The sequence below is a fragment of the Procambarus clarkii genome, chromosome 35, assembly GCF_040958095.1.
Source record: "Procambarus clarkii isolate CNS0578487 chromosome 35, FALCON_Pclarkii_2.0, whole genome shotgun sequence".
Lineage (NCBI taxonomy): Eukaryota > Metazoa > Arthropoda > Malacostraca > Decapoda > Cambaridae > Procambarus > Procambarus clarkii.
In genome coordinates this window covers 23,410,621-23,434,626 of record NC_091184.1, presented here as the reverse complement: position 1 = coordinate 23,434,626, position 24,006 = coordinate 23,410,621, and the positions used below count along the sequence as shown (strand labels likewise).

Below are 24,006 nucleotides of genomic sequence, written 5' to 3'. Positions count from 1 at the left end.
GGTATGGGGTGCATAATAAAGAAAGAAATTGAATTGATTATCACGTAAGTGCTTAAGTAATTTCCTGTTTGATTTTTCATTCATGGTTATACATTGTTATATGTATATATTTTCAGATTATAATTCGTATTATGCAAATCCATACATTATGCAAACACGTACGTGTTTTTTTTTTTGTTTTTGTTTTTTTTAAAGAGCGCTGTTTGTCGACATAATTGTATTTGTGCTGCTTTTTCATCTATGTTTTCATTTTTTGTTTTCATTCTACTCATTATGCTCAATTAGTATTAAGCTTGTCATTTAAGTTTATCATGCCCGAAACGCTTTGCGTAATAGTGGCTTTAGGCATTGTATGTACTAGCTATACCTATAAGTCAACCAATCTTTGTAAAAATTTATTGTATGTATGTACCTTACCTAAATAAACATTTTATTTTATTTTATTTTTATTTTAAGCGAAACGTCCAAAACTGGTGTCCGAAATGGCAAAAAAATTAGTGTTGTCAATGTAAGGAGTATCTTGTATCCCAGTGAGAGAGCTGTTTCCTTCAAAAAGTATAAACGAGTGGCCTTATGTTTAAAGAAACAATTCCAAGTACATTCTTTGATTCAAAAACATGAAAATAAATACAAGTGTTAATATTAAATGACTAGATATAAACAAAAATAAGAGGTTGGAAAAATGATATGTGGAACCAGACAAAAACATTGGAACGCTTAGGTGATGAGAGGGTAAACAACCGCCGCCATTTTAGTAGCGCCCGCCGGTGAGGTCCAGCACGAGCATTAAGAGAAAACCTTGACACAAACTGCACCTATCATAAAGAAGATGAAGACTCACCAGTGTCCACAGTGTCCGAAGGTATTCACCCGTCCTGACAATGTGAAGCGTCACATGCTAGTGCATTCAGGTGCTAAACCCCACGAGTGTCCAAAGTGTGGGAAGAGATTCGGTCTTCTTGGAAATATGAAGACTCACAGGATGGTGCATGCGGATGAGAGACCTTTACAATGTGCCGAGTGTGGCAACAAATTTAGAGATCGTGGAACTATAATAAAGCACATGTTAGTGCATTCAGGTGACAAACATCATGAATGTCCAGAGTGTGGTAAGTGATTCAGTCTGCTTGGAAATATGAAGAAGCACAGGATGGTGCATGCGGATGAGAGACCTTTACAATGTGCTGAGTGTGGCAAAAAATTTAGAGAACGTGGAAATATAATACAGCACTTGTTACTGCATTCAGGTGACAAACCACATGAGTGTCCAGAGTGTGGGAAGATATTCAGTCAACGTGGAAGTATGACTACTCACATGTTAGTGCATTCAGGTGAGAAACCTCACGAGTGTCCAGAGTGTGGGAAGAGATTCAGTCAGCTTGGACATATGAAGAAGCACAAGATGATACATGCAGATGATAGGCTAAACACTTTGAGTGTGAAAGATAATTAAGAGAATGTTGAAGGATAATGAGGCACATAATGGTATATTAACTTACCTTTAATCTAACAGTGTGCTATCACAATGTCAGTTGGATGTTCTTCAGAGGTAATTTTTTTTTTAGATATATACAAGAGTTGTTACATTCTTGTACAGTCACTAGTATGCGTAGCGTTTCGGGCAGGTCCCTGGAATACGATCCCCTGCCGCGAAGAATCTATTTTTTCATCCAAGTACACATTTTACTGTTGCGTTAAAGAGAGGCTACAGTTAAGGATTTGCGCCCAGTAAATCCTCCCCGGCCAGGATACGAACCCATGACATAGCGCTCGCGGAACGCCAGGCGAGTGTCTTACACTACACCACGGAGACTGTAGGTTTATATTTTGTTTGACAAATACACTTCACAATGAACGGTAAAGATATGAAGATATTTTATTATATTGTTCTTTTATGAAAGTTAGATGATCAAGCAAGAACTGGAGAAGCTGTCACTAGGAAAACTCAAAATTGCTTATAAGTACTGTATAGACATATCTCTTTAATTTAGCACAGGTAAAACAAAGCTTTAAATGTTTTTCTTCATATTTATGTAAATAATGTGCTTCCTTTTTTTCCTTCCTGTGGAATTTTATTTAAAATGTTATATACTCTGTAGCTAAGTTATGGACATTTTTGTTGTAATATTATTTAGCATTGGAGTTGGTGAAGAACACAGTCTGAGATATACTTAAGATGAGACCATTTCATTGGTAAGTAAATGTATACTAATCAAGGAATTTTCTCATCAGATTCATATGCAAACTGATGTCCATTTTTTATTTTTTGCTTAGGCTTATTTATGAGTTCCTCTCTTGATTATAAATATTTCACCAAAGAGTTTATTGAAGGCAGACTCGCATTTGTAACTGTTAGTGAAGTTAATATGAAATTTAAATTTATATTACTCTAAAAATTTATCACTCTAAATTTACCAGAAATTTATTACTCTAGCCTAACTTTATCAGTTATGCTGTAATATTGTCTGGGAATAATATTTTACCCAATTTACCTGAGGGCCACTAACCCGAGTGGCCTCAGTGAGAACTGGAAGTCGTCGGCTTGTTGAAGGTTGCCTTCCCCCTCCCAGTTTGCCTTCATGATTTTTTCCAGGTATATTTTGAAATTCAGCACAGTTTTGGCAGTTATGGGTTTGGTGGGTCAGAAGTTCCATTGATCAATAACCCTGTGGGTGAAAAAGCCTGATTCAAAGTTATATTAGTCTGATTGGCAATTATTTTATCCTGACTCAATTTATATAAAAAATTATATCAAAGAGATATTTATGCTTGTGGGTTGTGGGTTCTATTACGTCTATCAATGGAGAGTTTCAGATCAGGGTTAGCATTTAGGAACAAGGTTTTGTAGTTGTAAATAGCACAAGAGAATGTGTAGAGCGAGTGTATATGTAGCATGTTCAGGGATTTTAAAAAGAGAGGTTGTGTGTTGTTTGAAGACAGTTTTATTGTTCTGATAGCAGATTTTTGTTGGGTGATGATGGGTTTGAGGTAGTTTGCAGTGGATGAATGAACCCCATGCATAGATACTGTATGTTGAGATACCACCCCTAATTTACAAAAAAAAGCCTCTAGATTTTTAGCTCCAGCCATTGCATTGCTCTACAACAAATTATTTGAACTCTAAACCTTTCCTGATATTTTGAGAAAAAAAGCAAGAGTAACCTTAGTCCATAAAATCAGCAATCTCACTGAAGTCAACAATTATAGACCAATATCAATTCTGCCGATTTTGTCTAAATTATTTTAAAGTTAATTTACACGCAGCCTTACTCCTATTTATACTTAGTTCTTCCCATAATGGCTTCAGGCCCAAAACAGGACCAATCATGCCCAGTTAGTATGATTAATTTCATTTATGCAGCCCTTGGAAAACTTATTCATTTATTTGTTGACCTACATAAGACGTTTTGACATTGTAAACACATTAACTTTCTTAAATTACAACATTACGGAGTAAGAGATCACTCCCTCCAATACCTATAATCTTACCTCAGTGACAGGCTCCAGTATGTCTCTGTGAATAATTCCAATTTTCCCACTCTACCCATTAACACTGGTGTCTCACCGGGCAGTAATCTTCACCCTCTCATCTTTTTCATCTCTCCCTCCCTTTCCAGCCTGTTGCCATCGTGAGGGGGCTTGGTTGGCAGATGCTAGAGTGTGATGCTCCATGGGACAGTGTCCTCTGTCCTTTTGAAGCCTTATGCTCCTGCTGCCTTCTTCACTAATTGTGCTGAATGCTTTTTCCTACTAAGTTTAATTTTTCCTTCCCAATTCTCCTTTTTAATTGCTATTTCCCAGCGACTTTTTGCTATTCTTGATCATTCTTTTAGATGTCGTCTTCTGTTTTGACCCTGGGTGTTAGGTGAGGCACAGTCTCTCGCAAGTAAAACTGTGGTACCCGAAATTGTTGAGCAAAGGGACACTTTTATTGTCACTCTTTTCCTTCGTTGCTGAGCCCAATCTTGATGGACTGATGGTTCTTAAAGTGGTGATTGCAGGGCATATATCCACGATGCACCCTTAAGGGGAGGGGGGCACGTCTTATCGGGTGTCCTATCCTCTAATTGTGGCGTCATGGTGGGTATGAGGGCTTGTTTGTTGATGAAATGATTACCTGTTCATTTACATGCTGATATCTGACACTTATTTTTAACTTCTCAGATGTGGGGTGGAGACCAGGGCCCAGAGTCAGACTGTGATGAAAGCCGGGCTCTGTAACCCCCAGCTACTTTGGTCCCAGACCAAGCAGCTCCAGACTTTCCCTGCTTGATACCCGCTTGATGGTGTTTTGGGAGTCTTTCTAATCCCCGAGGCCAGGCTTGACTTGTGAGAGCTTGGTCTACCAGGTCCCGACTACCTCTCTCTGCTCCCCTTCTACCTCTGTGGCAGGGTTGAGCCCCAAGCCCCCAGTGATGACCACCTCATCACATGGAGTGGCTTCATCTCTCATTGTAACAACTGCGCCTTTTACCCCCCCTCTTACTGAGGGTGCTCGGTGCCGTCCTCTCCGCAGTCACACTTGCACAATGCCTTCCGGTTCTAATACCTTCCAAGCTTTGTTTAGTCCTGCTACATGAACTAAGTATTTTAATCTCGGTCATGTTAATTCTACTCGTCCTGATGATTTATTCATCCATAAACACCTAGTTGATACCTGGTTGATGGTGGTTCTGGGGGTTCTTCTACTCCCCAAGCCCGGCCCGAGGCCAGGTTTGACTTGTGAGAGTTTGGTCCACTAGGCTGTTGCTTGCAGCAGCCCACAGGCCCACATACCCATCGCAGCCCGGTTGGTCCGGCACTCGTTGGAGGAAACTATCTAGTTTCCTCTTGAAGATGTCCACGGTTGTTCCGGCAATATTTCTTATGCTCGCTGGGAGGATGTTGAACAACCATGGACCTCTGATGTTTATATAGTTCTCTCTAATTGTGCCTATGGCACCCCTACTCTTCACTGGTTGTACAGTACTCTGCATTTTCTACCATATTGTTCACTCCAGTATGTTGTTATTTTACTGTGCAGATTTGGGACCTGGCCCTCCAGTATTTTCCCACTTGTATATTATTTGATATTTCTCCCATCGTCTTTCTAGGGAGTACATTCGGAGAGCTTTGAGACGATCCCAATAATTTAGATGCTTTATCTCATTTATGTATCCAGTATATGTTCTCTGTACTCCCTCTATTTCAGCAATCTCTCCTGCTCAAAATGGGGAAGTGAGTTCTGAGCAGTAATCAAGATGGGACAGCACAAGTGATTTGAAGAGTACAACCATTGTGATGGTATCCCTGGATTTGAAAGTTCCCGTAATCTATCCTATCATTTTCCTGGCTGCCGCAATATTTGCTTGGTTATGCTCCCTAAAATTTAGGTCATCAGACATCATTATTCCCAAATCCTTTACATGTTTCTTTCCTACTATGGGCAAATTTGATTGTGTTTTGTACCCTGTATTAAGTTTAAGGTTCTCACTTTTACTGTATCTTAGTACCTGGAATTTATCGCTGTTAAACATCACGTTATTTTCTGTAGCCCAGTCGAAAACTTTATTAATATCTGCTTGTAGTTTTTCAATATCTTCAGCAGAGGTAATTTTCATGCTGATTTTTGTGTCATCTGCAAAGGATGATACGAAGCTGTGCCTTGTATTTGAGTCTATATCTGATATGAGAATAAGGCAAAGCCGTGGTGCAAGGACTGTACCTTGAGGTACTGCAGCTTTTAACTGCGCTTGGACTCGATTTTATATGGTTAACTGTTACTCTCTCTGGTCTGTTCGACAGAAAACTGAGTATCCAGCGTCCTACTTTACCAGTTATTCCCATTGACCTCATTTTGTGTGCTATCACTTCATGGTCACATTTATCGAATGCCTTTGCGAATCTGTGTATACTACATCTGAACTCTGTTTTTCTTCTAATGCCTCAGTGATTTTGTCATAATGGTCAAGTATCTGTGAGAGGCATGATCTTCCTGCTCTAAATCCATGTTGGCCTGGATTGTGGAGGTCATTGGTCTCCATGAAACTAGTGACCTGACTCCTGATCGCTCTCTCAAATACAGTAATTTTATTATGTGGGACGTAAGTGCAACTGGTCTATAATTCTTTGCCAGTGCTTTGCTACCTCCCTTGTGTGGAGGGGCTATGTCTGCTGCTTTAAGCGCATCTGGTATCTCCCCCGTGTCCAAGCTCTTTCTCCACACTATACTGAGTGCCTGTGCTACTGGCACTTTGAATTTCATTATAAATATTGAATTCCATGAGTCTGAACCCGGGGCTGAGTGCATGGGCATATTGTCAATTTCTCTTTCAAAACCTGCCACGCTCGTGTTGATATCAATTATATTTACAGGGGTTTGTATATCACGCGTAAAGAAGTTGTCCGGATCTTCCACTTTCATGCTGTGTATCTGGGTGCTAAACATGTCCTCATATTGCTTTTTTAGGATTTCACTAATTTCTTTGTCATCCTCAGTGTATGAACCTTCACTAGTACGAATAGGTCCAATACTGGCAGTGGTTTTTGCTTTTGATTTAGCATATGTGAAGAAATATTTTGGGTATTTCTTTATTTTTTGAATTGCTTTCTGTTTTAGTTGCCTTTCGTCAAGTTGATATGAATGCTTCAGTCTGTTCGATTTCTTCAATCTCCCTGTTTAAATTATTCCTTCTTTGTATGGAAAGTCGTGTCTGCTTCAGCACTTCTGTTAACTTTTTTCTTCTTCTGTAATGTCGTCTGTGTTCTCTTTCTACGTTGGACCTTGTGTAGGATTTTTATTACTTAAACATTTTCCCATTGAATGTTGTAAGTTCCCTGTTTATTTTCTCCGAGTCTATCCTTTTATTATTAAAATTTAATTTATTGAATAGCCCTTCTCGCTTGTTGTTTCTCTTGGGCCTACTACCGTTATTAATGTTAGTTTGCACTTCAATGAGCTTGTGGTCCGAGTACGTAGTGTCCGAGACAGTAATGTCTCTGATTAGCTCATCACTGTTCGTGAATATGAGGTCCAGCGTGTTCTCATTCCTAGTCGGTTCTGTAATCTGCTGACTGAGCGAGAATTTGTCACAGAATTTCAGTAGTTTTCTGACCTGTGATTGGTTATTTCCAGGTTGATTTCATGCTATAGTATTACTGTTTACTATTCTCCATTGTAAACTGGGTAGATTGAAGTCTCCAAGGAAGATAATATCTGGTACTGGGTTTGCTAGGTTATCAAGGCTATTTTCTATTTTGTGGATCTGCTCAGTGAATTCCTGAACTGTTGCATCTGGCGGTTTGTATATTAGAATAATAATTAGATTTATATTCTCTACCTTGATTCCAAGTTATTTATTTATTTATTTATTTATTTATTTATTTATGCATATACAAGAATGTACATAAGGAATGTGAGGATACAAATATGGTAATTACAGTCTTGTAAAGCCACTAGCACGCGCAGGGTTTCGGGCAGGTCCTTAATCTAAGAAAATTTTAAGGAGGTAAATACTTGCAAAATTATAGACAAAAAATGATAACAGATTGCATGAAATGAAAAAAAGATGAGAGAAAATTGTAGGTACAGTATATTAAAGCACATAGGTAGCTAAGATTGATTGCAATGACAGCTTGAATGGTAGTTGACAAAAAAAAAATTGGTAGGCATAATACAGCAGAAACAATATAAGATTGGTTGCAATGACAGCTTGAATGGTAGTTGACAAAAATTGGTAGTCACAATACAGCATATGGCTAGCACATAAAAGAAGACAGCAATGAACACAATGATAAGGTTGTTTGAAATTACATAAAAATTAGGAGATTGGGTAACACTAGGTACAGAGCAAATTTAAAGCTCAGTGTAGGAAACTAAGAAGATGAAGTTAGGTACTTTTTGGTTTTGCTTTTAAATAAGGCAAAAGTTTTACAGTTTTTCAATTCACTAGGGAGTGAGTTCCATAAACTACCTACTAAAAGTACCTCTACCACCTCATTGGTCAAATTCAGGAGCTCTGTGCATTCCAGCTCCTCTTTAATATACAGACCTACTTCCCTACTTGACCTAATTACTCTTACTTTAGTTGATTTGGTGGATACCTTTGTCACTTTTAACCCCACCCATACTGGTACACGTGTTGTTGCAGCTCCTTCTCGGGAAGCAGCTGTCCACTTAGCCTCGTTGTCCTGCATTGGGGAGACACTGATTCGAATATCAAAAAATGCCTGGTTAAATAAATGCTAGGATTGGCACAGTTATTCTTCCATACCATGTAGCAATTGGTGATAAGGAACTTAAAGACTACCATAATAAACATGTCCTTGAGGCCCAAGGCCATTCTATCCTTCTTATTAATATGTTACTCGCCCTCCCTCGTGGTCGTCATGGCCAGTCTCTTTGTGTAATGAAAATCACTTTTGATAGGTCCTTTCCGTCTTCCGTAACTCTTGGTGCCAGATGCTGTATTCAGGAGTACATCTGCTCTTCTCGCCTCTTCCCTCTGTGGTGTCGCCTTGTCGTGGTGAGGGGCTCACGTACACCACCCTGGGACTAGTGAGGGTTGCCTTTGCCCACTCTCCTGTCCCCTCTGTGTGTGTTGTACATGCAGATAGGCACCACGTAGGGGCCTTGTGAGCCATCGGACTGCCCGCTGGAGGGGTAGCCCTGAGTGGATGGCTGGGTGTCCAGGCTGGGGCAATAGGGGGAGTGGGGTCTTTGCACCAGTGTGGGAGAATGAACTATGCAGTAGGACTCCTTGTTAAAAAGGGGGGGAGGCACCGCTGGGGACGATGCACCCTTCCTGCACTGGCCCGCGCTCGGCCTCCCTGGCTGCCCTGGTAGGTGGTATCCCTTGGATCCAGGCCCCAAACTTTTAGAAAGACTGCTGCATGGATAATGAAACGACTTCTCTTTCCCAGGCTCATGGGGGGTGGGTGACCAGGCCTCTGAGTCGGACTGTGCTGGAAGACTGGGCTCTGTAGCCCCCGCTACATTGGGCCCAGACTGGACTACTCCCCCGCTCCCCTTCCTTTTCTGTGGTTGGGTTGAGCCCCAAGCCCCCTGTGGTGACTACCTCGTCCCCTAGTACGACTCCATCTCTCATTGTGACTACTGCACCTTATGACCCCCCCTCTCTCTCTCTAGAGGGTTCTCACCACCGTCCCCGCCATGGCTGCTCTCGCATACTTCCTTCCCATATCAATTCATACCATGCCTTGTTTGATCTTGCTACGTGGACTAAGTACTTTGACCTCCATCATTTAGATTCTACTCCTGACAATTTCTCCCTCCATAGGCACCTTGTTGATTCAGTAGATGCCTCTGTTACTTTTAACCCCACCCATCTCGGTACGCATGTTGCTGCTGCTTCTTCTTGGGATGCAGCTGTCCACTTGGCGACTTTGTCCTACATTGAGGTGACCCCCCTGTTTGGGTCTCCAAGAATGCTCAATTAAGTGCCAGTGTTGGCACTGTTCTCCTCCCACACCATGTTACAACCGGTATTAGGAACCTCAAGGACTGCCACGAGGATATTAAACATGTCCTCGAGGCTCAAGACCATTCTGTTCTCCAGGTTTACACGTTCACGACCCCCTCGTGGCCGTCGCCGTCTGTCCCTTCGGCTTGTGAAAATTACCTTTGATGGTTGGACACTTCCGCCCTCTGTTATTCTTGCTGGTGCCAGATGCTCCATTCAGGAGTACATACCCTCTTCTCGGCTTTGTAATAAATGCTGGAAGTTCGGACATGGTGCCCTCAAATGCTCCAGTATTCTCTCTCTGTCTGCCCTATGTGTGGGAACGAAGGTCACTTTAAGTCGGAGTGCACTTCTCCCCAGGCTCGCTGCCTCAATTACGGTGATGCCCACCCTACCTTCTCTCGCGCGTGTATCCATTACAAACATGAGGCAGCTGTCCTCAACTTGAAGCACTGGGAACATTTGTCTTTTCCTGAGGCGAGGCGCCAAGTTCACCATCCCCCTCCTTCCCCTTTCGCTGGGGTTTCTTACGCTCACGTGTTGCACTCTTCCTCTCCTCGTCCTTCCCACCTTCCTCAGTCTCACAACAGTCTCCAGGCCTTAGACCCAGATACGCCCACCACCTGCTCCCCTGTTCCTTTACATTCTGACCCGAAGGGTCCCCTTCCTGGTTCTCTGTCTGGGGTTCCCCTTCTTTCTACCCAGTCTGTCATGTCTCCTGTGTCTTCTTTCTCAACTCCCTTTGATCCTCCTTCCCATCCTTCTCCTCTCTCTCTTAGCTTTCCACGCCGCCTGTCTGTGCAGGCTGATGTCCATCCTTCTCCTAGTGATCATCGTGTTGTTCGCTCTCATTCTTCTTCTGTTGAGACGTTTGAGTCTGTTGCCCAGTACGTTGCTGCTGGAACACCTGTCTCTGAGTTAGAAGCGAAAGCCTGGCTTATCTCCTTCCTCCTCCCCGGCTGGTAAGAAAGCTTCACTTTCATCCTCGCCCCCTACCTCTGACTATCACTGCACCTCTCCCATTTCGGTGGTCGAGCCCCCTGTTCCTGCTTTGGAGGTTTCTTTGGCCCCTGCTACCCTCTCGGTTCCTGCCCTTGCTGAGGTGTGCTCCCCGGTTTCTGCCCCTCCTGCGGTCCTTGACAGTCCCTCTCGGTTGCTTCCTCCTCTGGACCCTGCTCATCTGCCTGTGGTCTGTCCTCCCACTCCCTTCCCTCCATCTTTACTCAGTTTACCCATGCCCACTATCCCTGACTTCGCTGACCCTGATCCTGATCCTGCACTTCTTTGACATGCTGTGTTCCTTTTTAACCTTTTTTATTCATTGTTCTCTGTTCCTGTCCTTTCTCTTTTTGTCGATGTCTATTCTTCAATGGAATATTCATGGATATTACGCCAATTTCCATAAACTCCAACTTTTGATTTCACAGTTTTCGCTCCTTTGTGTCCGTCTCCAGGAGCCGATGCTTGGTGCTCGTCCTGGTCGCTTCCGTGATTATTCCTTTCTCTCCCCCTGCCCCCCCCCCCTTCAGATTTTGCTGGGACCAATAACTTTTCTGCTTTTGATTCGTTCTGATGTTCCCTTCATCCCCTTACTTTTTCCATCACCTCTCCAATGTTCTGTTGCCCGTGTCTTTGTGCGTAAATGGTACACAGTTTGTTCCATTTATCTCCCCCCAAATGTGCCCCTTTCTCTTCCCAATCTTAAATACCTAGTGGACTCCTTGCCAGAGTCTGTGCTCCTGCTGGGTGATTTCAGTTGTCGACATACCCTCTGGGGTGATGGTCTGACAAACAGCCGGGGTCGCCTTCTCGAACCGCTCATCCTCTCTTCTTCCCTGTCTCTAAGGAATTCTGATGAGCCCACTCATTTGGACTCTTGGACTGCACCCTTTCCTGTCTTGATTTTTTCTTTGCTTGTTGTCACTTTACTTGAATTTCACATGGCAGGTTCTTGATGACTTCCATGGCAGTGACCATTTCCCCATCCTTGTTACCTTTTTTCTTTTCACCCTCCCCTCTCCTTCCCTAGGTGGCGGTTTGCCGAGGCTGACTGGCATCAATTTACCCTCTGTGCTACTCTCTCCGACCTCTCCATTTTGCTTCTCCCTCGTGCCCTCCTCCTTTTTCATGACACCGTCTTCAATGCTGCCCTCCACTCTTTTCCTCGCTCTACCTCTCAGGAAACATGGAAGTGCGTTCCTTGGTGGAATGTGGACTGTGCTTGGGCTGTCTGCTATAAGCGTGCAGCCTGGAAGAGACACCGCCGCCGGCAGATGGCTGATTTTTGTCTTTTGTTTCGGAAGGCGAGTTCAGTGGTCCGTAGAACCATCTGTACAGGTAAACGTGAGTGTTGGAGGTCTTATGTTTCCACCATTACGTCCGAAAATACTCTGCTGCAGATCTGGAGGGGTATCCGCAAGATAGTGGGTAAGTTTGCTTCTGATGTCTCGCCGGTCCTCCACCTCCGTGGTACTCTTGTGGTGGACCCGTTGCACGTTGTGACCGAACTGGGTTCCCACTTTTCGTCTGTTAGCTTTGGTTCTCATCTTCCTTAATCTTTCCTTCTTCGTAAGCCTGTTCTTGAATCTCGTCCTTTAGATTTCTGCACTCATCTCAGCCTTCCCTATAACGATCCCTTCTCTCTGAACTTAAGTCTGCCCGGTCCCTCTGTGGTTCTATGGCAGTGGGTTCCGATGGCATTCATTATGAGATGCTTCACCATCTCCATCTGTGCATGTCTCGGTATTTACCGAGTCTGTATAATCGGGTCTGAGAGTCATCTTCAGTACCTGAGGACTGGCTCGATGCCGTTGTCCTCTCCGTCCTCCCTGTTATGTTTCCAGGGTCTTTCAGGACATTCCCTAAGAACTTCCACCCTATTGCCCTCATGAGTTGTCTGCAAACTCTCTTGAACGTATGGTTAACGTTTGTCTGATGTGGTTTTTAGAACACTCACCACCTCTCCCCTTCTGAATTTGGTTTTCACAAGTGCCGCAGCACAACATATCCTGGCAAACTAGGAGGTCTATATTTGTACTGCTTTTGCTGCGAAGACCTCTGTTGTTGCCGTATTCTTTGACCTGGAAAAGGCTTACGACACCACCTGGAGATATCATATTCTGTCACAACTTCATTCATCTTGCCTTCGTGGTAATCTCCCTCTCTTCCTCCAAAGCTTTATCTCTCGTTTCTTTCGAGTTAGGCTTGGTGCCACTCTCTCTGCCCCTTTTAGGCAATATGAGGGTGTACCCCAAGGTAGTGTTCTGAGTACTACTCTTTTTCTAGTTGCACTCAATGGTCTTATTTCCTCCCTTCTGGCGTTTTCTTCGCTCTCTATGTCGACGATCTTACCCTTTCCTATTGGGATGATGATTTGCCTCTCCTTCAACGGTGGCTTCAACTTGCGATTGATGCCATGTCATCTTGGGCCACTTATCATGGCTTCAAGTTCTCTATGTCTAAGACTTGTGCTATGACTTTTGCTCAGAAGCATGTCGTTCTTTGTCCCTCTTTCGCTTTATGGTCATCTCCTTGTGTTCAGGGAGTCCACTATGCTTTTGGGGTTAATCTTTGACACTCGTTTGTCTTGGTCGCCTCATTTCTCTTACCTCCAAGTTGAATGCTCCAAGACCCTTACCATCCTTAAGGTTTTGTCCCATACTTCTTGGGGAGCTGATAGCCGCACACTCCTCTCTTTACATTCGTCTCTCGTCCTGTCTAAACTCGATTATTGTTGCCCTGCTTACTCGTCTCCTACTCTTCGTCGTCGTGATGCTTTGCACTGTACTGGGTTGCGCCTCAGCTCTGGTGCCTTTCGTTCGACTCCCACCCTCAACTTGCATGTTGATACTGCCTTCCTATCTTTCCAGGATCACCGTGATCGCCACTGTCTTTGATATCTTGCGCGGTCTTTGCAACATCCTTCCTCTCGCCTGTTGTCATGCTTTGACTTTTACCCCTCCTGTAGTTCCTGTTCTTCATCACCACCTCCCTCTTTTTCGCCTTGTCTGTATTTAGATGTCACGTGGTGGATTCTTCGTGACCTCCATAACAGTGACCATTTCCCCATCCTTGTCACCTTTTTCTCTTTTCACCCTCCCCTCTCCTTCCCTAGGTGGCAGTTTGCCAAGGCTGACTGGAATCTATTCACTCTACATGCTACTCTTTTTGACCTCTCCTATCTGCCTCATCGTCGAGCCCTACTCCTTTTTTCATCACACCATATAAGACGCTACCCTTCACTCTATTCCTTGCTCTACCTCTAGGGGCATGCGGAAGTGCGTTCCCAGGTGGAATGCTGGGCGTTTCGACTGTCCTCTGTAAGAGTGCAGCCTGGAAGAAAGACAGATGCAGACAGACAGCTGTTTTTTTTTGTTTTATAAGGTGACTGCGGTCCGTACGGTTAAACGTGAGAGTTGGAAATCTTTTGTCTCCACCATTACGTCTGATATTCCTCTGCCCCAGATCTGGAAGAAAATCCGTAAGATTGCGAGTAAGTTTGTTCCAGATGTCTCGCCAGTCCTTCACTTCCATGATTCAATTGTGGCGGATCCTGTGTCAGTCGCATCGAACTGTGTTCCCCTTTTTCGACTGGTGGCTCCAGTTCTAGTCTTCCTTCATCTTTCCTTATTCGTAAGCACCTTCATGAATCTTGTCCTATAGATTTTCGCATGCATCTCCAGCTTCTCTATAATGATCTCTCTCTCCGAACACCAGTCTGCCCTGACTCTCTGCGGTTCTATGGCAGCGGGCTCAGAAAGCGAAACATCTCCTAATGAATGTCACCTCTCTCAATGCATGGTTTCAGTATATACTGAATCTGTTTAACCTTATCTGGCAGTCATCATTTGTCCCTGAGAACTGGCTTCAGGTGGTGGTTTATCCTATTCAAAAACCAGGGTCTCTAGGGATAGCTGCTAAGGACATCTGCCCCATTGCCCTCACGAGTTGCGTCTGCAAACTCTTTGAACGTATGTTCAATGTCATTATGATGTTGTTCTTAAAACACTATCGCCACCACTTACCTTCTCAATTTGGCTTTTACAAGTGTCATGACTGATGTCTTGGTGAACATGGTCTATATATGTACTGCCTTTACTGCAAACACCTCTGTTGTTGCTGTCCTTTTTTTGACCTGGAAAAGGCATATGACACCACCTGGAGATACCATATTTTGTCCCAACTCCATTCGTGGTAATCTCTTCCTCTTCCTACGAAGCTTCCGCTCTAATCGTTCCTTTAGTGATGGTTTGTACCATTCTGCCTCTTTACGGCAATATGAAGGTGTACCTCACAGTAGTGTTCTGAGCACTTACTAATTTTCCTGGTTGCTCTCAGAGGTCTTCTTTACTCCCTTCCCTCTGGAATCTCATCAGCTCTCTATGTTGACAATCTTACCCATTGCTGTCAAGGTGATGACTTGCCTTTCCTTCAACGGCGACTTCAACTTGCGATTGATGCCGTGTCATCCTGGGACACCAATCATGGCATCAAGTTCTCTACAACTAAAACTTTTGCGATGACTTTTACTCGGAAGTAGGTCGTTCTTCATCCCCCTTTGTCGCTTTATGGTAATCCCCTTTTGTGCAAAGGTTTTGCTAAACTTACGGAGTTAATCTTTGAAACTCGTTTGTTTTGGTCTCTCCATATCTCTAACCTCTGAGTTGGATGCTCTAAAGTCCTTAGTTTACTTAAGGTAAGTTATACTTCCTTGGGAGCTGATACGAGCACGCTCCACCTTCGTGCTGCCTAAACTCAAGTATGGTTGTCTTGCTTACTCGTCTGCCTCTCCTTCTACTCTTTGCTGTCTTGATGCTCTGCATCATAATGGGTTATACCTCAGCTCTGGTGCCTTGCGTTTGACTCCTACCCTAAGCCGGTATGATGAAACAGGCATACTGTATCTACAGGATCGCCATGATCGCTACTGTCTTTGCTACATTGCACAGTCCCTACAACACCCTCCTCACTCTCGCTTATGTCGTACTTTTCCTTGCACACTTTTTTTCATACTTCCGCTCCATTTCCGTCTTCACAAATGGGTCAAAGTCTGCAGATGGTGTAGCCTACTCTGTTCTTTTTCCTGACCACACCTATGTGTCGCCTGCATCCAGAGACTAGCATCTCCACAGCAGAACTTTGTGCTATTTTGTATGCTCATTGTCAACAGCTTTCTTGCTGTCAATTTTCCTTTATTGTTGTAGTTGACTCTCAGTGCCCTCATGGCTCTGCAGCCCTTTAACCCTCAAACCGCATATATCATATATAAATGATATCAGTGACAAAACCGAAACCGCGCACATCATTTATATATGATTTCGTGTCTAGCGCTATAATTTAAACGCCCCGCCTGGGATAGGGGCAGCTATAGTACAGCCACGACCATTAGTTGCCAGATGCCACCTAGAAAAAAAATCCAGGCCAACATTCTTGGGTATTACAGCGTCAGTATTGAGCAAGCCACCAAGGCTGGCGCACGCAGCACGAGCTCACAGCACCGCTGTTCAGCTTGTGACCACAGCATTGCCTACAAATACCATAATATAAATGATACTGCTATTATTTAGTAGTGATAGTATTACTGAAGCCCCCTGACTGTGATAAAACTGACCAGGATACTGATAATAGCAGGATTGTGGTGATATTTAGCGCTGTGCTCCATGGAGGGAGGAGTAAGGCTGTGGAGGGAGGGTTGTGGCGTCATCTTCTGACTGTGTGTGGCCACCATTTATTGACTGCACTCACCATACCAGCTTAGTGGTTCGATATGGTGAACACAAATGTAGATACTTATATATAACGTGTGTATAGAGTGTGATAACAGCGAGAGGAGTAGGTTGGGAGCCGCCATTTTGGTGAGGGAGGAGCGTCGTCTGCACGTCTTGGCATGGTGTTTACTGATGGCCACTATGGTTTTTGGGCACCATACCAGCTTATTTGTTCAGGTATGGTGAATAAAACAGGTAGATACTTATATATAATATGTGTATATAGCGTAATAACACCACAAACAATATTGTTGAAGGACAAATATTAGTGCGTCTGGCCTTGAGGGCGGCCGCCGATCGCCGCCGATCATAGCTACTGTGAGTAGCTATGTCTTTGTGGCCTTTACTCACCATACAAGCTTAGATGTACAGTTATGGTCAACAAAACATGTAAATACGTATATATAACGTCCGTGTATAGTGAATAAATACGGAAAGAGTATTGTAGGAGGTGAATGAGGGTGAGTGAGGTGGTGTTGAAGGAGGGAGTGGCAGTGAGTGGCTCGCTGGTGTTTGGCGGTCACTCCTCGTTGCTTTTTGACTCACAAGACCAACTTAGTAGTTCGTTATGGTGTACAAAACATGCAAATACTTATATATAACCTGTGTATATAGTGTAACAACAGCAAAACTATTTGTTTATTGTTTTATGAACATAATAATTGAATCACTAATATGCACACCATAATTTTGAGTACAGCGATGGTTCACACATTTTATAATATAAATATACCACAATTCACTGTGTGGAATAATATTACTGCAAAAAAACTAAGAAAAAATCAATCAGAGACATTGAAATAATTAGGTTATAATATATTTGTGGCAACTGCCGTCTGACAGCTCGGGCAGAGTAGACCTCGTCTGGCGAAGGCTCTGCCAACGCCCGTTTTTTGCCACACTTCCCTACCCTATTGCGGCTAAAATATGCCACCTACGATTTTTTTGTTATTTTTTCCATGATCAGGGAACAAAAATGAACACTTCTATAAGACGAAAGAATTTTTTTGAATTTTTTTTTTGTTGCGCCTGTGGGTGTGAATTCCATTTGGGCCCCTAGCGGTTTGAGGGTTAACAGTGATAAATTCCAGGTACTCAGGTACAGCAAAAATGAGGATCTAAAACATAATACAGGGTATAAAACATAATCGAATTTTCCCATAATAGGAAAACAGCATGTCAAGGATTTGAGAATAATGATGTCCGACGACCTAATGTTTAGGGAGCATAACCAAACAAATATTGTAGCAGCCAAAAAAATGATTGGATGGATTACGAGAACTTTCAAATCTAAGGATCCCATCACAATGGTTGCACTCTTCAAGTCACTTGTGTTGTCCCATCTTGAGTACTGCTTAGTACTCACTTCCCCCTTCAGAGCAGGAGAGATTGCTGAAATAGAGGGAATACAGAGAACATATATGGCACACATAGATGCGATAAAGCACCTAAATTATCGGGATCGTCTCAAAGCTCTCCAAATGTACTTGCTAGAAAGGAGACAAGAGAGATACCAAATAATATACACATGGAAAATACTGGAGGGCCAGGTCCCAAATCTACACAGTAAAATAACAACATACTGGAGTGAACGATATGGAAGAAAATGCAGAATAGAACCAGTGAAGAGCAGAGGTGCCATGGGCACAATCAGAGAACACTGTATAAACATCAGAGGTTCGCGGTTGTTCTACGTCCTCCCAGCAAGCATAAGAAATATTGATGGAACAACCATGGACATCTTCAAGAGGAAACTAGATGGTATCCTCCAAGGAATGCATGATCAACCGGGTTGTGGTGGGTATGAGGGCCTGTGGGCTGCTCCAAACAACAGCTTAGTGGACCAAACTCTCAAAAGTGAAGCCTGGCCTTGTGCCAGGTTTGGGTTATCTTGAGTTGATTTCGGGGCTTTTTTTTTTTTTTAGTGTCCCTGCGGCCCAGTCCTCGACCAGGCCTCCACCCCCAGGAAGCAGCCCGTGACAGCTGACCTACCTATTTTACTGCTAGGTAACAGGGGCATAGGGTGAAAGAAACTCTGCCCATTGTTTCTCGCCGGCGCCTGGGATCGAACCCAGGACGACAGGATCACAAGTCCAGTGTGCTGTCCACTCGGCCGACCGGCTCCCCATAGTAGTCCCCATGGGGAGTAGAAGAACTCCCAGAACCCCATCAAGCAGGCTAGACCTCAGACCAGGCCTCAGGCCAGACCTCAGACCAGACCTCTGGCCATGCCCCAGGCCAGGCCTCGGGCCAGACCTCATGCCAGACCTGACCATGCAGGCCTCGGGGCAGACCAGACCAGGCCTTGGGTCAGACCAGGCCAGACCTCAGATGAGGCTTCAGGCCAGACCTCAGACCAGGCCTCAGGCCAGACCTCAGGCCAGACCTCAGGCCAGGCCTCAGGCCAGGCCTCAGACCAGGCCTCAGGCCAGACCTCAGGCCAGTTCTCAGGCCAGATCTCAGCCCAGGCCAAAGATCAGGCCTCAAGCCAGACCTCAAGCCAGACCTCAGACCAGGCCTCAGGCCAGACCTCAGATTAGGCCTCAGGTCAGACCTCCTTGAGGTTACCTTGAGGTGCTTCTGGGGCTTAGCGTCCCCGCGGCCCGGTCGTCGACCAGGCCTCCTGGTTGCTGGACTGATCAACCAGGCATTTAGACGCGGCTGCTCGCAGCCTGACATATGAGTCACAGCCTGGTTGATCAGGTATCCTTTGGAGGAGGTATCCCCCCCCCCTTCCCTGTCCCCTCGTCCTCCCAACCATTCCCCACTCCCCCGTCCCCTCATCCTCCCCACCATTCCTCCCTCCCTTCCCCATCCCCTTGTCCTCCCCACCATCCTCCACACTCTCCGTCCCCTCGTCCTCCCCACTTCCCCCCTTTCCCCGTCCCCTCGTCCTCCCCACTTCCCCCCTTTCCCCGTCCCCTCGTCCTCCCCACCATACCCATCCCCCCCCGTCGCCTTGTCCTCCCCACCATACCCAACTCCCCCATCACCTCGTCCTCCCCAACATCCCCCACTTCACTATCCCCTTGTCCTCTCCACCATTCTCCATTCCCCCATCCCCTCATTCTCCTAACCATGCTACACTCCCCCGTACCCCTCGACCTCCCCACCATTATCCTCACCCTCGTTCTTCCCCCACCATTCCCCACTCCTGTCCCCTTGTCCTCCCCACCATTCCCCACTCCCTCATCCAATGCGTTCCCAAATGATCTGATGTTCCCATCACTGAAAAAAAGTAGAACAGTTAAAAAAAATGAAAATGAAAAAAATAACAAAATAAACTATACCCACAATGAACAGTATGGTAAACAACACAGCTCAATTCCAATGCAATGTCACACAAAATAATTAAATCAAAATGAAAATAAATCAAAATCTTTGAAAATTAAATTTATCAATGCAATCGGAAACATTGAAATGGAATTGTAACATATTTGGTATAGCGTGTGTTGCTATTACGTGCAACAGATGGCGCTGTTTTTTAAAAAAAACGTATGTTTTTACCTGTCACAGATGAGGCATGTATATATTAGGCATATAAAAACACGTGCCTATTCAAATGCAACATCGTGTCAAAATTTAAAAGCAATCGGTAAAGAGGTTTCGAAGATTTCCCCTCACATAAAAAAATGGGAAAACACAGTTTTTCAAGAATAGCATGTTTTCTCCCGTTACAGGCGTGACATCTATATAGTAAGAATATAAAAACATGCTCTGTTGTGAATGGAACGTTGTCAAAATTTCAAAGCAATCTGTGAAGAACTTTTGGAGATTAGCAATTTTGAACAAACGAACATTTACATTTTTATTTATATAGATAAACATAATAAGTGAATAATATAGTAATAATAATAATAATAATTTATTTAGGAACAGTACATACATAGTTGCAGCGTTACAGTACAAACATTCTGATAGATTTAAAGACAGAGGTAGTACATACAATACCTAAAGCCACTAGTACGCATAGTGTTTCGCTCAAGGAGAGTTGGGAAAAAAACCACTTAGACTAAAACTTAATAGTAATTGAGCTTAAAGTATAAATTGTGTTGAATGAAAAAAAAAATAAAAGATAAAAAAAAGGGGGGGGGGTAACATGGTACAAAATAGCCAATATACAAGTTGGTTAACAAACAGCCTTTTTTTTTTTTTTTAAATAGTATGACCTGGGTTGACATTTAGAAGTAAGGTAGGTTACATGGAGTTAATTAGGTAGTACTTAGTTTTCATATTAAACTGGTTGAGAGAGGTACAATTTTTGACATAATTGGGAAGGTCATTCCACATTCTGGGTCCCTTGATTTGTAGAACATTCCTAGTTTGATTAAGTCTAACTCTTGGAATATCAAATAAGTATTTGTTTCTGGTGTGGTGCACATGAGTTCTGTTACAACCTTCTAGGAAGCGTTGAAGGTCAGGATTGACATTACAATTCAGAGTTTTAAATATATAGAGTACACAAGAGAGGATGTGCAGTGACTTAATATCTAACATATTCAGAGATTTGAGTAAGGGTACCGAGTGATGTCTGGGGCCAGACTTAGATATTGTTCTAATAGCAGCTTTGTGTTGGGTAATTAGAGGACGTAAATGATTTTGGGTAGAAGAACCCCAAGCACAAATACCATAGTTGAGATAAGGATAGATGAGAGAGTAATAGAGCATCAACAGGGCAGGACTAATATGCTCATAATACTTTTGAGTATAGCGATGGGTCACACATTTTATTATATAAATATATCACACTACATACTATTGAATAATATTACTCGAAAAAAACAGAAAAAATCAGACATTGAAATAATTAAGTAATAATATTTTTGTGGCAACTCCCACCTGACAGCTCGGGTGGAGGTGACCGCCTCCGACGATTACTCTGTCAACGCCTCACTTTTACCAGACTTCCTCGCCCTATTGCGGCCAAAATATGTCACAATTTATTTTCTATTTTTCCCATGATCAGGGAACACAAATGAACACTTTTATAAGACGTGATGCAGGCTAAAATTGCAAGAGCAGCCCAGGGCTTAACAAAAACCAACTAATAATATCAGGGGTTTTGCGGTGTGATGAGGGTATCGACATCATAAAACCGAAACATGCACAGTCCCTGATGAAGGTAATGCCGTCATCAATTAATGCATTTTTAAAAATTCCCTTTATTGTCCAAATATTATGGGACTGGTTTTAAATGTTCCCCTTTATATTGTAAACAATTTGATAGCAAAATGAATGACGTAGCATGAAAATTGAGGTTAGAAAGCTGAAAAGAGTACAGTATAAACATTTGAGTGTGGTTTGTACACTCATGGCCAATGCTCAGCCTTCCTTGTGGTGTGTGTGCTAGGTCACCCGCCGGGCCAGCAAAAGAGTTAATATTGACCTCTGTGAGCCTTCAAGTTGCTAGTTTCCTCAACTGTATGAATTCCTGCTTGTTCATACCCCTAATTACTAAACCTTTTAGAATTACTGAAACGACTGCCTTTACTCTTGACCACATCTGGACTAACATAACCTCTCCACTTACCTCAGGAATAATCACTGATAGGACCACAGACAATTACCCTTTATTTCTTCTAACCAACATTAATAAACCACCTTTAGATACAATGAAGATAAGCTTTAAGCTGCACAATGAAACTTCTAAAAGCAGCTGTATTGCTGCTGCCTCTAATATCAACTGGGAGTCTGAAATAGGTGACATAGTGAATATCAACCTTGCAGTGCAAACATGTCTTCACAAAACTTTGAGCCTTGCCTTGAGGTTACCTTGAGGTGTTTTCGGGGCTTAGCGTCCCCGCGGCCCAGTCGTCGACTTGGCCTCCTCGTTTCTGGACTGGTCAACCAAGCTGTTGGACGCGGCTGCTCACAGTCTGACTTATGAGTCACAGCCTGGATGATCAGGTATCCTTTGTCGGTGCTTGTCAAGTTCTGTCCTGAACATTGTGAGGGGTTGGCCAGTTATGCCCCTTATGTGTAGTGGAAGTCTGTTGAACAGTCTCGGGCCTCTGATATTAATAGATTTCTCTCTTAGAGTACCTATTGCACCTCTGCTCTTCAACAGGGGTATTCTGGACATCCTGCCATACCTTCTGGTCTCATATGATATTATTTCTGTATGCAGGTTTGGGACCAGCCCCTTTACTATTTTCCACGTGTAAATTATTATGTATCTTTCCCGCCTACGCTCAAGAGAATACAGATTTTGGCATTTTAGTCGATCCCAATAGTTTAGATGTTTTACTGAGTGGAGTCTAGCAGTAAAGGATCTCTGCATGCTCTCCAAGTAAGCAATTTCACAAGCTTTGAAAGGGGCTGTCATTGTGCAGAAGTATTCCGCTCTAGAGAGCACTAGCGTGTTGAAGAGATCATCACTGGTATAGCATCTCTAGTGTGAACGGTTCTTTTTATCCAACTTGTCATATTTATTGCAGTTGTGACGGCTTCTTTATTGTGTTCTTTAAAGGTAAGGTCTTCTGACATGAGTAAATCCAAATCCTTTACATTGCTTTTTTGTTCTATGTTATGATTTGACTGTGTTTTGTACATTGTTTCCATTTTTTTATTTTAATTTTTTCCGTGGCGCATAAGCTGGACCTTATCTTCGTTCAACACCATATTATTTTCTGTAGCCCCTAGAAAGACTTGATTTATATCTGCAGGTTTGCTGTGTCCTCTATGTTGTCTACTCTCATAAAGATCCTAGTGTCATCTGCAAAATATGGTATGGTACTATAGATTGTGTCCTTCTCGATGTCCGATATGAAGATGAGAAAAGAGTACTGGAGCAAGCACAGTACCCTGAGGGACTGAGCTCTTCACGGTCGATGGACCGGATTTTATTTTGTTGACTTGCACATTGGGTTCTGTTAGTCACGAAATTGTAGATCCATCTGCCTATTTTTCCGGTAATTCCTTATGAACGCATTTTATGTGCAATAACACCATGGTCACATTTGTTAAAGCCTTTTGTGAAATCTGTATAAATTACATCAGCGATTTGTCTGTCTTCATGGCATCTAATGCCATGTCATAGTGGTCCAGCAACTGTGATATGCAAGAGCACCCTGTTGTGAAACCATGTTGTCCGGGGTTATGGAGATGCTGGGATTCCATGTGTTTTGTAATCATACATCTTAGCACTCAAAGATTTTTATGATGTGCGATGTTAGTGCTATCGGTCTGTAATTTTTTACCTCTGCCTTATTTCCTCCTTTATGGAGTGGTGCTATCTCTGCTGTTTTTAGTATGTCAGGAATAACGCCAGTATTTAGGCTTTGTCTCAAAAGAATGTGAAACGCCTGCAATAGTGTTTTTTTTACAGTTTTGATGAATATAGGGTTCCAAGAATCTGGGCCTGGTGCAGAGTGCATAGGCATACTGTCTATGGCTTCTTCAAAATCCAGTGGAGATAGGGTGACATCTGATATATGATTTGATGTTGGTATCATATCCATGAAAAATTCATTTGGGTTATTTTACGTTGTGGTATTCGTAATAATATTATTATGTTGTGAGTTGATAGATTGTCTCTCCCGGACAACCCACCAAACCCAAAACCTCTGTAGAGTGCTTACACTTAAATCAGGAGATCACCCTGCATGCTTCTTACTTTTGGAGAGGGCTCAGCATCACATCTGTAGGGGATGCGGCTCCAACACCAGCCTCGTTGTCATGTGCACACCCACTTGAGCCGCCGTGACTCCCCACTATCTCCTCGGATGGTATGATGCCCCCAATCCCCTTTCCTGAATTATTATTCTGTACTACTCTGT

The 24,006-nt window shown here is 43.4% G+C and overlaps 1 protein-coding gene across 1 annotated transcript in view; it reads left to right on the top strand.

The window, feature by feature from the left end:
* The first annotated feature begins 731 nt into the window (after positions 1-731).
* Positions 732-24,006, top strand: part of LOC138371145 (tripartite motif-containing protein 59-like) — a 39,913-nt gene continuing 16,638 nt past the window's right edge. Inside the window, exon 1 of the mRNA XM_069335979.1 lies at positions 732-862. Coding sequence (XP_069192080.1) covers positions 830-862 — 33 coding nt within the window. The 5' untranslated portion in view covers positions 732-829. The remainder of the gene's footprint in view (positions 863-24,006) is intronic.